Source organism: Eretmochelys imbricata, chromosome 2 (assembly GCF_965152235.1).
Source record: "Eretmochelys imbricata isolate rEreImb1 chromosome 2, rEreImb1.hap1, whole genome shotgun sequence".
NCBI lineage: Eukaryota > Metazoa > Chordata > Testudines > Cheloniidae > Eretmochelys > Eretmochelys imbricata.
The window spans coordinates 221,912,491-221,925,505 of record NC_135573.1 but is presented as its reverse complement, the minus strand read 5'-3'; the positions used below and the strand labels follow the sequence as shown (position 1 = coordinate 221,925,505).

The 13,015-nt window shown below is 40.3% G+C and overlaps 1 protein-coding gene across 1 annotated transcript in view; it reads left to right on the top strand.

Moving 5' to 3' along the window:
- The window catches only part of COL1A2 (collagen type I alpha 2 chain), a 127,049-nt gene that overhangs the window by 100,528 nt on the left and 13,506 nt on the right, over positions 1-13,015 (top strand). Inside the window, exons 22-35 of the mRNA XM_077808748.1 lie at positions 460-513; positions 987-1,085; positions 1,915-1,968; positions 2,576-2,629; positions 2,770-2,823; positions 3,328-3,381; positions 4,122-4,166; positions 5,531-5,629; positions 6,644-6,751; positions 8,578-8,631; positions 10,461-10,514; positions 11,215-11,268; positions 11,379-11,432; positions 11,537-11,644. Coding sequence (XP_077664874.1) covers positions 460-513; positions 987-1,085; positions 1,915-1,968; positions 2,576-2,629; positions 2,770-2,823; positions 3,328-3,381; positions 4,122-4,166; positions 5,531-5,629; positions 6,644-6,751; positions 8,578-8,631; positions 10,461-10,514; positions 11,215-11,268; positions 11,379-11,432; positions 11,537-11,644 — 945 coding nt within the window. The remainder of the gene's footprint in view (positions 1-459; positions 514-986; positions 1,086-1,914; positions 1,969-2,575; positions 2,630-2,769; positions 2,824-3,327; positions 3,382-4,121; positions 4,167-5,530; positions 5,630-6,643; positions 6,752-8,577; positions 8,632-10,460; positions 10,515-11,214; positions 11,269-11,378; positions 11,433-11,536; positions 11,645-13,015) is intronic.

The window sequence follows — 13,015 nt, the reverse complement described above, 5'->3', positions numbered from 1 at the left end:
AACTCCCATTGAGTTCAGTGGAGCAGGATCTGGCCCTAGTCTGTCACTGCCTTCATGGCATTGGTTTTATTCTCTCTAATTCACCCTCTTTAAAATTTGTCTCCATCAGCTTTCTAATCAATGTTTAAACCATTAGCCTCCAATTCTGCAAACACTTGTGCACATACTTAACTTTAAATTTGTGAATGTTTGCAGGATTAGGGCCTAAATGAGTTTAAGCAAGTGGCACACATGTTATAAAATACAGTATACGGAATTAAAATGACTGTTTTCAGTCTGTGTGGGAATATATTACTGAGTTCTGCTTTAATGTGTTTTTGGTGCAAACAATAGGAAATAAAGACTTATTTTCTGCAACTTATTCAAATAGTATATAGAAAAAGCTAGGGGGGTTGTTTTGTTTTCTGTTTTTTTAATGATCTGAATGAATTTCATGACAATAAAACCTTTCTGTTTTAGGGTCTTCCTGGTCAACCTGGTAACCCAGGCCCTGCTGGCAAGGAAGGCCCCGTTGTAAGTATTCTTTTCTTTTCACTATATTTTCCAAATATATATTAAAACACCATTAATAGCTATATTTAGGAAGCTGAAATCACATTGCTGAGCTTTAGCACAACTATGTTTAAAGTCAGTGAGATCTATTTCAAAGTATCCTTTACAGTTATGTATTTTATTGCTCAAGGGACTGATCCAAAATCCATGGAGGTCAATGGGAGACTTTCCATGGGCTTTGGATCAGGCCCATAATCCCAAAAAATGAAGTAACAATAAAAGTACGATTACCATTGTCACAGAAAGGAGAAAACATGTACTAAGAGTGACTGTATATTCAGATATGCTCTCCACTTTTTAAAAGTAAACCATATGCATTAGATGTTTGCTGCTTCCCCATACAGGTAACTCTTTTCTTTACATCACAGAAAGAAACTGAACCATGGGCTAGTGATTAAAAAACAGGCATTCAAAAGTATGATTGATTTTTCTAGGGTTTCCCTGGCGCTGATGGTAGAGTTGGCCCAGCTGGTCCAGCTGGTGCAAGAGGCGAGCCTGGCAACATTGGATTCCCTGGACCAAAAGGTCCCAATGTAAGTACAATAGAGCAGAGCTTTATATCACTGTAAGCCTATTTCTTGGTAGAGAGTTATCTTCATAATAATTACAGTTAAGCACTTGAATCTGCTTGCATGCCATTTGCATTGTTATTTATTGAGTATAGTATACTTAATGCTATCAGGACGTTTTTGTCTCTCTAGTAATTTGTGCAGTAACCCGAAATAGAAACAATATTTTTTCAACAAACCAGCAGAAAATGTTTAAGGCTGTTATCAGATTAAGTGCATTTTACAGTATATGTTCATTTTAGTGCTGCTCTCTATATTTAATTGTTCTACAAACATTGATCCCCTGTATGCAGATTAACTGTAGAGGAACTGCAGCGTCTGGCCCTTCAAAAGCTTTCTGAATATGCCTGAATATATATGGTCTGATCTAAAGCCCATTGAAGCCAGTAGAAATACTCCCACTGACTTTAGTGAGTTTTGGATCAATCCCATAGGTGTGATAGGTAATTTTTTACATTCAACCCCCTGGATTTATGGTGTTGCCTAGTGAAAGCCACCATGCACAGCATCTCAGAGAGCAGAACTGAGACCTGCCAGTATAGATGAATGGGGATTTGAAAAAAAGGACAAGGTAATTATTTCTATTGTATAGATGGTTTTTCCTACCTCTTCAACTATCCAGTGAAAATGTTTGAAAATATAGGGATAAAGGAATATTATAATAGATCTTATGGCATGGAAAATAACAATCTTTGATTGGCACTTTAACTGTTTCCAGAATGATGACTTGTTTAATTTGTTTGTGTTTCTCCTCTCTTCCCCTCCCTTCCCCCCTCCCCCCCATTAACTGTAGGGTGAACCTGGCAAACCTGGTGACAAAGGCAATGTTGGTGTTGCTGGCTCACGGGTATGTGAACACTCTGTAAACATGTGTCTAACCTTCTACCAGTACACATTGGACTAATGTTAAATGTGAATTACTCTGCTTGGTTCACCCCATACATCAGACCCCTTCCCCTGTAAATCGATTTTGAAAAGGAAAGTTTATTCATTTCCAATTTATCCCTCAAATCCTGTTTTCTTCATATTATTTATGAGATTTACTAAATCTCCAGTGGAAAGGATTGCTTTTCATCCACATCCTGCCATCAAGAACTCTTTTTTCTTTTTCTATGGCTGATGGATCAAATTTATTCATATAACTTCACTGAAGGAAGTTTCACCAGGGATGAATTTGACCCCATGATTTCAAGTTGGTTCTAGAACCAAAGCCATCCCACAATACAATTGTGAGCATTTCTGCTGTCTTCTTACAATGCAGCTATTAAACAGTAATGCAGCTATTAATGGATAGAAATCTGAGCAGGATAAAGACTCTTATTAACTAGACCAGTTGCAGGTACAAAATAAGCTGTTGTGGCCCTATACTTTCAGAATGAGTGTGTAATTCAGAAAGACAGGAAAGCTTGGATTTATAAATGAGTCATCAGATGTTTCTCTAATACTGTATTTAGGGTGCTCCTGGTCCTGATGGCAACAATGGTGTTCAAGGTCCCCTGGGCGTTGCTGTAAGTAACAGCTTCTACATCATAAACCTAGTTGCAGAACTTTCTTGATTTAATGTTAAACTACAGGACTTCCAATATTAAAAGCCTTCTCTTGTATTTCCAGGTCCTAGTTAAGTATTTTTCTTTTTAATTCCTTCTAGGGCAATCCTGGTGCAAAAGGTGAACAAGGTCCAGCTGGCCCCCCTGGCTTCCAAGTAAGTAAATATTCACTTGCCAAATATTATCCCATATATTTTATTATTCATAGTAGCAAACACTATAGTTAATATTTAACTCTCCCATTCTTTGTAAGCCCACCTTAGCCCATTCAGAACTTTCTTAGTAGCTCTCTATGTAGCCAGCTGAAATCTCAAATATTTAGACTTCTTCAGTGTAACTGTATCAAAGCACTCAATTTATGAATAAATGTCAAAAATAGTTGGGCCCAGATGTTCTTTCTTACTCCCATGCAGTGGGACTACACAATTGTTCTCATAACTTAGGACCTGATCAAAAGCCCATTGAAATCATCTGGAGTCTTTCAGTGGGCTTTAAGTCAGGCCCTGAAAGCAAAACATGTCCCTTGTTCTTTCATGTTATAAACTTAGCCTCTTACTGCTGCTTTGCTGTAAGCTGTGTAGGCTCTTCAGTAACAATCTGAAATGCATTCAGTACTTCAGGTAATGACTTTATTCATACACTTATTTCTTTTCATTTAGGGTCTCCCAGGCCCCTCAGGCCCTGCTGGTGAAGCTGGTAAACCAGGCGACAGAGTGAGTAACACAAGCAGTAGTTTGCAAGTAGTGACAGCTGAGTCACCTGAGTGCTGTGATTAAACTCATACATAAGGTGAAGAAAAACTAAGTCTAATTTAGATCCTCCATTTCCCAAAATGCAAAGTGTTCCATATTGTATGCAAAATTTCTATCTAATTCATTATTAAAGGCAGCAACAAATCAAGACGTTCACTTAGCAATTGAGGAGTATTTCTTATTTCAAAGTTCTAGTATGGACAAAGCCAAACCGTGATATGACTTTTCAAGACTGATCTGACTTACACTCTGTATTCCAGGTTGAATATCTTTAAAAGTAGACTGACAATAAATGGAAATTATTTGACAGAAAATTTCCATTCCAAAACTTCAATGTCTGCTATTCTTCCGGAATTATTCTAGTTTTATGTCAGTGTAATTCCACTGAAATCTGCTGAATAAAATTGGGGTAACTCAGTGGTGAAGCAGGCCTCCAGAGTCTGCAAAGTTTGAAAGCTAGGCCTGCCAGTGCCATAGGATACTGTCTGGCTGCATGTTTGGGGAGGAAAGGGTCTCTGCGCCCTTTCATCATCACCCACCTTTGTGCACCAAAGGCCAGGTTGTGATGTGCCATACTTGTCATATGTTATTGCACTGAAAAGTATTTCTAACTAGTATTTAAAAAAACAAATGTAAGACTACAACAATCATGACAAACCTGCTTTAGAAATCAGCTTAACCCATGTTTTTCTTTTGTCTAGGGTATTCCAGGTGAATTTGGTCTCCCCGGTCCTGCTGGCTCAAGAGTAAGTTACTCTTCATGGTACATTTTCAAACTCTGTCTTGATAAAGTTTTCTTTATTTATGTACATTTCTAATAAGACTTGATAAACTCAGGAGGAATGAGAATTCTCAGCCCCAGTGCATGTGTCAGGGCCTGCTAAACCTTCCCATGTAGTGGGAAAATAATGGGGATGGCCTGCTGCTCCCTCCTATGTCATGTCTGACCTCTGCATATGCATAGATGGCCTGGTCCAAAGCACAGTGAAAACAATAGATTTCTTTGTGCTATGGATCAGGTACACTGTGCACTAAACTACTGGCCATGACCCCAACACACCTAGTCACTTCCAAACCTACCTTACCTCCAACCCTAGCATGATAGTGTAAAGAAATGCTGCAAAGGCTTCTCTGCATTGCACAAAGTGATGCAGAATCCCCCTGCTCGTGCTCAGAAGTAGGCAAAACACTATACTTCTGCTGTGGTGGGCATAGAAGGCTGCTTTGGTTTTGGACATTGGTTCTTTAAAACACCTGTTTAACTAGTTGCTTTTCAAAATTTGACCATATGGCTACTAGCAGAAACAAAGAGCAAAGAGTTCATGGCAGTATTGCTCTCCTGCCATGCTGGAAAAGCTCTGATTGTGAGAAATAATTTACATTTTATTTATGTTGTCCCTAAACTGCTTATCAGAAAACTATCCGGTTGGCTTCAAAACACTTAGAAGCTGGGAGATGCCTTTTTTCCTTTTAAAAATTGTATATATAAACACTTAATGTTCTTAGGGGTGATAATGAGCATTACTGAATTAAAACAGACAATAAAGATGCTTGCTTGATAATTGCAATGGCCCTAATCCTGCGAGCTGCTCCATATGGGTGGACCCCCATTAAATACTAATCCTGCCTTCAAATGGGCCTGTGGGGCATCAGTTCACAATTGTGCTTATGGATCTTGTTAAGAGAAGTTGCGTGCACCCTGTCCAGAGGCAGAATTTTGTGCTTAAAAAATATTTGTATTTTAACTGGCAATCTCTCTCGATTAAAAGTTTTTGGGATTTTATATTGGTAGGTATGTGCCAAAAACTATGGACCAGATTCTCTACTGCCTAGTGAAGTCATTTATACCTGTACAAAGTGGGTGTAAAACTGCCATTCTGATTTGTTTGTAGCCAGTTTGCATAGGTATCAGTGACTGCACAAGGTGCAAGGTCTTGGAAAACCGGCCCCTTTTGAAAGTGTACTTGGAATATATTTTACACAATGTGAATGCCAATGTATTTTTTTTAGTTTGCACAACTCACCTCAAATAAAGAGTTTGGTGCAATCAACCAGCCCTTTAATGGCTCTGGTTTATCAAGGACAATTCAAACCAACCTGTCTCTTTCAGGGTGAACGTGGCGCTCCAGGTGAAAGTGGAGCTGTTGGTCCTGTAGGTTCCATGGGAAGCCGTGGTCCAACTGGCCCACCAGGCCCTGATGGTAACAAGGTAAGCCTTTGCAAACTGCTACTGCTATGACCACTGAAACCTTGACAACCGAGTGCATAACTCCACTTGATGCTGATGACAATTACCTACATATATCCCTGAGACAGTGGGCCAGATCCTCAGGTGGCGTCAAATGGCAAAGCTCCATTGAGGCCTAGTATGTACTAGTTTGTTATGCACTGAAAATTTTCCCTTTACAGAGGACAGGAGTAAGATTCCAGCTAGGAATCACTGATACAATTTCTGTTAGCTCAGTGTTCCATTCACCTCTTTTGAACTGGATTTATACTGTGCCTGACTCTTTGTTCCAAACTTTCATCATTGTAAACATTAGCACCTACATTTCTATATCTTAATTACTGATATCTGCAAACGTGGGAGCCCAATGACAAGCTGACACAAAACTGCCCCCACAAGAACAAAAGCCTGGTTTTGACCCACAGATCAAGTTGCAAAAACTGAAAGCAAGAGCATCATTTAGTGTCTGAGGATCACCGCTAAAGTCACAGAGAAACAAGGAAATCCAGGCATTGTCTTATCTTTGCAAAATCTCATCAGTAAAGTTGAGCTTGGAATCCAGGCTCCATTCTGTCAAGACCTCCAGATTCTAAAGAGTCAGGGAAATGGTTCTGATTTGGGCCTTTTCTCTAGTAGAAAATTGGGGTGACATGGGAGGAGGGGGCGGGTTCCTGGGCAAAGTGGAAGATTAGTGTTTTTTTTGGAAGATCAGGCTGTTCCCCTGAAGCGAAATTCAGCCGTGGAGTGAAGAAGCACTACTCCGCTGCCTTCAGGGAACATTGCTGAAAGCAATGAAGTTGCACCCATTTACCACAGGGATAAATTTTAAAAAATCTTCTAAAATTCGAGACAGACTATTTGAAGATAAGAATGATTTATTGAGTCAGTCCTGTCAAAAATTAGAAGAAAGATGGGGAATTTAATCTTAAGATAATTTTGCTGAGACCCTTACAGAACAAATCATTCCTTTCTTACATGTTCCCTTGTTACTGCTAGGGTGAACCTGGCAATGTTGGTGCCCCTGGTGGTCCAGGCCCAGCCGGCCCTGGTGGAATCCCAGGCGAGAGAGGTATTGCTGGTGTCCCAGGAGGCAAAGGTGAAAAGGTAAATCACCAGTTTCAACCAGTTTAATTGCAACTGAAACACATGTGCACAGGTTGTGGGGGACAGGCGAGGGGGGACTCTTTGTGTTTTTAAACAATTGAACGGAAAGGTCACCTGAATATAACTTTCACCAAAGCTGAAAAGTTACGTAAAACTATATTTCATAGACACCCACCACTAGCACATGAGTAAATGAGCTATTTTCCTCAACAAAGTCATGATCCTGTGAGGTGCTGAAAGCCTCCTCTCTGATGCCAGCACCCTTGAATACCCCTGGGAATCAGTAGGAGTAGTGGTCACTCATCACTTTTCAGGACTGGGCCCCATGAGTGTATTGAGAGATCTATTAAACTTGTCTTCAGTGAGTCCTACTTACAGTAAGAATGGAGATATGTAAAAAGGGCTCCACCTCCTTTGCTACAACTTGTTGAGCACTGAGCACTAGTTACAGGACCTGTAATATTTGTGACATGTAGTTAGCAAATGTAGAATGAATACCGTTGGCAGTGTCATACTTAAGTCACGGTATTTTCCTTCATCTGGCTGATCCATTCACAATTTTATTCTTGGAAAATGGATTAAACTCTGTTTTTAATTTTGGAATTAGGAATGCCCTTCAGTTTGCCTGAGCAACTCACCCCCGTTCATATTACTACTGTGTATAAAACTCAACGATGAATTGCAAAATCCAGTATCATTCTGTCAGATACTCCAAATGTGAAGTGCCTAAGTATTTGAGTAATCTAGGTATCCAAGGGGAATCAGAGAAATATCTCAGCAACCAAAGCCTTTCTCAGGATGTGAGAGTATGAAATCTAGTGAATGACCTCTAAGCCTGAGGTTGGCAATATTGCTTCATTTGTTTTGACTAAAGGAATCAAAAGGCATTCAGCTAAAGATGCAGTCAAAAAGGGATGAGGCCTGGAATTGCCTGACACTCTTTATAAGATACAATATCCAGGTAGCTGCCATGTGAATCAACGCAAAGCAAGAGTACATATTTGAGAAGAACAATTAGGGCTGAATCATATTCTGATTCCTTGAGGCTACAGTGATGGCCAGTGACTATCCTTCTTGTGACCCTTGTTCACTGTGTAACCATTTATATGCTCCCATTGTGTTCAACAATTATTTTTCCTGCTCCAAACATAAAGTATAATGCAGATTCCCAGGAGAATTTGTACATATTGCTTTTATGGGCCAAAGGAAAAAGGGGAGGGATAGATTTATACTATAGATAGATTATATCAGTGGTCTGATTCATGTCTCACATTGTTGCAAACCAGATTGAGGTCAGTAGCAAGCCCCTCATCATTTTCACAGATTGTAATTTGTAATTGAATCTTTAATTCCATTCAAACACACTGTGACCTGGTAGGAAGGTCTATGGGTGTGGAGCAGGATTTCCACATCAGGAGAAGAGGAACTGAGTTTGCAACTCTTTTAACCTTTCTTTTGTGTTTTTTTTTTGGGGTGACCCTATGTCATTCCTCTTCCTCGGCAACTTCACTCCACAACTCACTGCTTAGCACAAGCAATGGCACGCTGAGCAATGCATTTGCTATTAAACTCTCATTCAGGAGTGTCAGATTTTAGTCTGCATGTTAAAAAGAGAATGTACCCCAAAATGAAGATTTCCTTCTGCACTCAAGATACACATACAATAACTGCACATAAAGAAGGAAGGAATTATGTCTGTATGTAGGAATAAGAGTTAAATGATGATGCAGTTAAAATAGACAGTTTAGATCTCTTTTTGTCTCTGGCCTTCATTAACAATATAACGTGGTGGTGGAGTTTTATTTTATTTTTTTTACTGTTTCCAGGGTTTACCAGGCCTCAGAGGCGAAGTTGGGGCAACAGGAAGAGATGGCTCTCGGGTGAGTATATCAAGTCATTCTATTATCACTAAATTTAGCTCCGGACAGTTCAGAAGTGTTTCTGTTGAAGGACAATGAACAAGATTTACAGGAGCATATTTCAAGCCTTTCCTGAAGTCTAAGATCTGTTCAGGTCCTTTGCACAGTCAACAACAAAATGGTGTTTAGACTTCAGCTCTCCATATTTTAAAGAAAAGCTTTAAAATACACCAGCAAAGTAAAATAATAACTTGATTGAGTAGTACTGAGAAGGATTAATCTGGAGTCCCAGCTTTCTGTAGTGGAAGGGAACCAGAGATGTCTCAGGACACTAAATGTTTTGCATTAATGAACTCAAGGATCTCACACTTCATTGCTTCCATAGGCTGAGCTCATTGCACACCCCAGGGACTCCTTGTATCCCTCCATTCCAACCTCCCACAAGCAACTTGTGTGCCACCCTCCCATCCCCCTCTATTTTAAGACTCCCTGCAACTCTGCCACTCCTTTCCCCTGTGCTGGGGCTCTGTGTACCCTCCTGTTCTTCCCTTCCCCCGCCCATACCAGGGTTCCCCATTCTCCCCCCATGCCAGGGGCTCTATGTGCCCTCCATTCCTCCCTTCCCCAACCATTATTATTTCTTTTCTTTCTGCCTGGTGAAAAGTCATTCAGGGTGTTTTAACTGTATTGGGAAGATGGACAGGGCTGAGATGGTGTTGGAAGGTGTTGATGGCTGCCGTCAACTGTTTTTTTTTTTTGTTGTTTTTATCTATAGACAATTACAGATCTGGCTGAAGTGGATGGTTCTGTTAACCAGATACCAGGGGCTTTGTGTGCCCCCCATATCTCCCTTCCACTTTTCTGATTTTCACCAAAATCAATAGCGTTCTGCCCACTGATGTCTAGAACACTCCCTAAAATTTCAAAATTGATTGGATGCTGTGTTTTTGACTTATCTGGTTGCATACAAACAAATGCCATTGATCTGAGTATAGGGCCTTGCTTCACGCAGACAGTTATGCAATGAGATATTACCCTTTAGTTACAAATATTCATACTATATGGACCCGAAACTGCAAACCCATGAATCACAGGAGTAAAACCCATGTGAGCCAAGTAAGTCGTTCATTGAAATCAATGGGTCTGCTCAAGTAAAGTTCCATGATCAGATGCTATATATCCTTTATACAGTAGGTGAAGTGGAAAAGGGTTAAACAATAGACATATACAAATTAAGGGCCCAGCCCTGCAATTGTTCAGTGTGTGAACACCAACGAAAGTCAATGAGAGTTATGAGTGTAGATCAATGGCAGAAACAGTGAGGTAACAATGAGCCCTTTTTTCATTTGTTCTAATTGAAGATCTCTTGTACCCCAAAGGCACATTAGTTTTTTAAAGAAGGCACTCATTTTAATGCGAATGCTCAAAGAGGCTTTGGGATACTCACAGTCCACCTGGAAACTTGTACTTTGAGAAGAAGAGTGTAATGAAGGGAGGGGGAGAGATAGCTCAGTGGTTTGAGCTTTGGCCTGCTAAACCCAGGGTTGTGAGTTCAATCCCTGAGGGGGCCATTTAGGGATATGGGGCAAAAGTTGGGGATTGGTCCTGCTTTGAGCAGGGGGTTGGACTAGATGACCTCCTGAGGTCCCTTCCAACCCTGATATTCTGTGATTTTTTCCTCACAAATTTTGCATCATATAAGTTCATAGCTAATAAAACAACATTGTCACACTGCTGTCTCCAGAGGGAAGAAAAGAAACGAAAGGCAGTGGAGCAGAGAGAATGGCCACTCCTCCTTGCATGAATATATGTAACGAGAAATCATGCCATGTTTCTGTCTTGTTCTTTAGGGTATTCCTGGTGCTGTTGGATCCCCTGGCCCTGCTGGTGGTCCTGGTGATCGGGTATGTCTTCCTTTGCTTTTTTGTTGCCAGTGTAACTTTTGTATGAACATTTGAAGGCTGCAGGGGAAAATGTAACCAGTCTCTATTTAGAATAAAAAGAAATTCCATTCTAGCTAGCGTTGTAAATAGACTTTCTACATCTTCCATATATTGCCCATATTGGGAGGACTATCAGAGGCTATAAAGCCTCACTGGCAAGTGAAGGATTACCACAGCACTGCTCTGTCTGCGCAAACAGGTCAGGGTGGGAAGAGTTGTAAGAGTGTAGTGGGACCATACTTAGAGAAGGTTCTGGATTGGGCCCTGCCTTTCTGACTTCACATAGAGCCTAGTTCTGATTGCAAACTTAGCATTCTGGTGGGCAGGGGAGCAGGCAGAGGTGATGGAGGAACACATATCAACTCCTCATTGTTTTGAAATACCCTGATATTTGATCCTTGGTGACAATTTCAGGAAATGTCCAAAAACCATGCAAAAAATGCAACTCAGTAGCATTAAATAGGTGAAAACTAGAGTATTTTGATGAAGAGTAATATGTAGTGGTGATCTCTTCTCACTTGCAGGCATAGGGGAGATGAGTACATAATTTCCCCATTAATCAAAGAGAAGGCCATATTACCTAGAGTACATCCCCATTCTGATTAGTCAGTGTGACTGCCAATGGCACATCATAGTGAAAATGTTCTTTGGTATATTTTAGGGTGAAGCTGGTCCTGCTGGCTCTGCTGGCCCTGCTGGTCCTCGTGGTGCTCCCGTAAGTAGCAACTTAGAGAACATTTCCAGATGCAAAAATGCTACATTCAGAAAACAACTATTCTTGAGTGTTGACAGCTTTAGTCCTGAGTGTTTCTTATCTCACTCTAGGGTGAACGTGGTGAGAGTGGTCCTGCTGGCCCTAACGGATTTGCTGGACCTCCTGTAAGTACCAAGTGTATAATTCACTGTCAAACGCTGCAACATTCTGTTGTTGTGTTCCTTTAAAATATATTTTTAAACATTATTTTATTCCTCTCTGTTTTTAGGGTGCCGCTGGCCAAACTGGTGCTAAAGGCGAGCGGGGTCAGAAAGGACCTAAGGGTGAAGTTGGTCCACTGGGTGCTATTGGCCCAGCTGGCAGTAGTGGACCAGCAGTAAGTAAACTGAATTTACTATTAAAATACTGATCCTTGATTAAACTATGCAACCAGTACAGCTGGCAAGTAGGCTTTGAACTTTAAACAGTTTTTTGTTTGTTTCTCTCCGAGTTTCATAGTTTCAAAACTAAAGTTTTAAGCTGTGAAAAAGGTGGTGATTTTGGTTTGCAAGAGTTTGTGAGAACTTTGTCATCAGTTTATTTGGGAAACTCAGATGAACTCCTTTGCCTCCAATCACTCTGAACTTGATTCAAAACACAAACTTTGAGTTAAAAGCAAAACCATAAATGTGTCCAGGTTACTAAGAAGACCTGAGATTATCAATACACCTGCAGTCAAGTTTCTTGTGGCTTCAGATAACAAATTTTAATAATTGTGATAAAGGTTTTTATTCATTTCTCTTAACAAAAGCTGTTATAATTTACACAATCTGTTTATTTCCCATTTATAAAAATGCACCTAGCCAAAACTGTAGGCTCAAGTGCACAATTTAATTTTTTAAAAGTACATAGAACAAATTCAGGTTCAGCCAGGATCAATATTAAATTCCTCCCAAAACAAGAACCAAAAATACCCCAAAAATCCCCCAGAGCCCCCTCACTTTGTTCATGTCCACTCAACTGACTTCTTCAGATAGAGGTTAGGAAAATAAATAAGTTTTGCAACATGCTATGAAGGTCAATATATTGAGGCTGTGTTGGGCCAAGCAAAGAGATGTTTGTGGGTAAATTCCAAAGTTGAGGATCCCTCACTAATGGCATCCTATCAAAGATAAAATATGTTCTTTAGGGGCTGGACTTTCAGACCCATACTCCTCTTGTACATGTGCACCTGCACTTGTGGTTTTGATGGAACTGTCTTCACATCCAAGTGACATAATATAAGACATGGGGACTAGGTTGAAAAGATGCTGAAAGTCAGGACCTCGATATTTAACTATTCCCCTTTTTGAAACTTCACAAGAGGAAATTTCTTTACAGGATTGTTTAGGGCTTTACCCTTCTCCATATGCTTCCAGCTAGAGCAGTATTCTGCCTTGGCCTTACTCAATCTATATATAGAGTTGTTCTAATATCCATACAACACACATGTAAGTGGTTTCTTCATGCCCTTTGCCAACTAAGCCATTGCTATTTTGTTTTGTTTCTGAGTTTGTGGGTGTGCATGTAACATTTGGAAGCCAGTTTAAATTGAAAAACCTTTTCCTTAAAGCCTGAAGCCCTTACTCAGTTTGTACCAAGTCCTAGCTCTGTGACTTCCATGAGTTCACCTGCATAAGGTATGAGTGAAAGCTAAGCAAAGGAACTCAGAATTTGGCCCCAGTATTCAAATATGTACTCTGATATTGGAGGAGGTGGAGCAATCCTG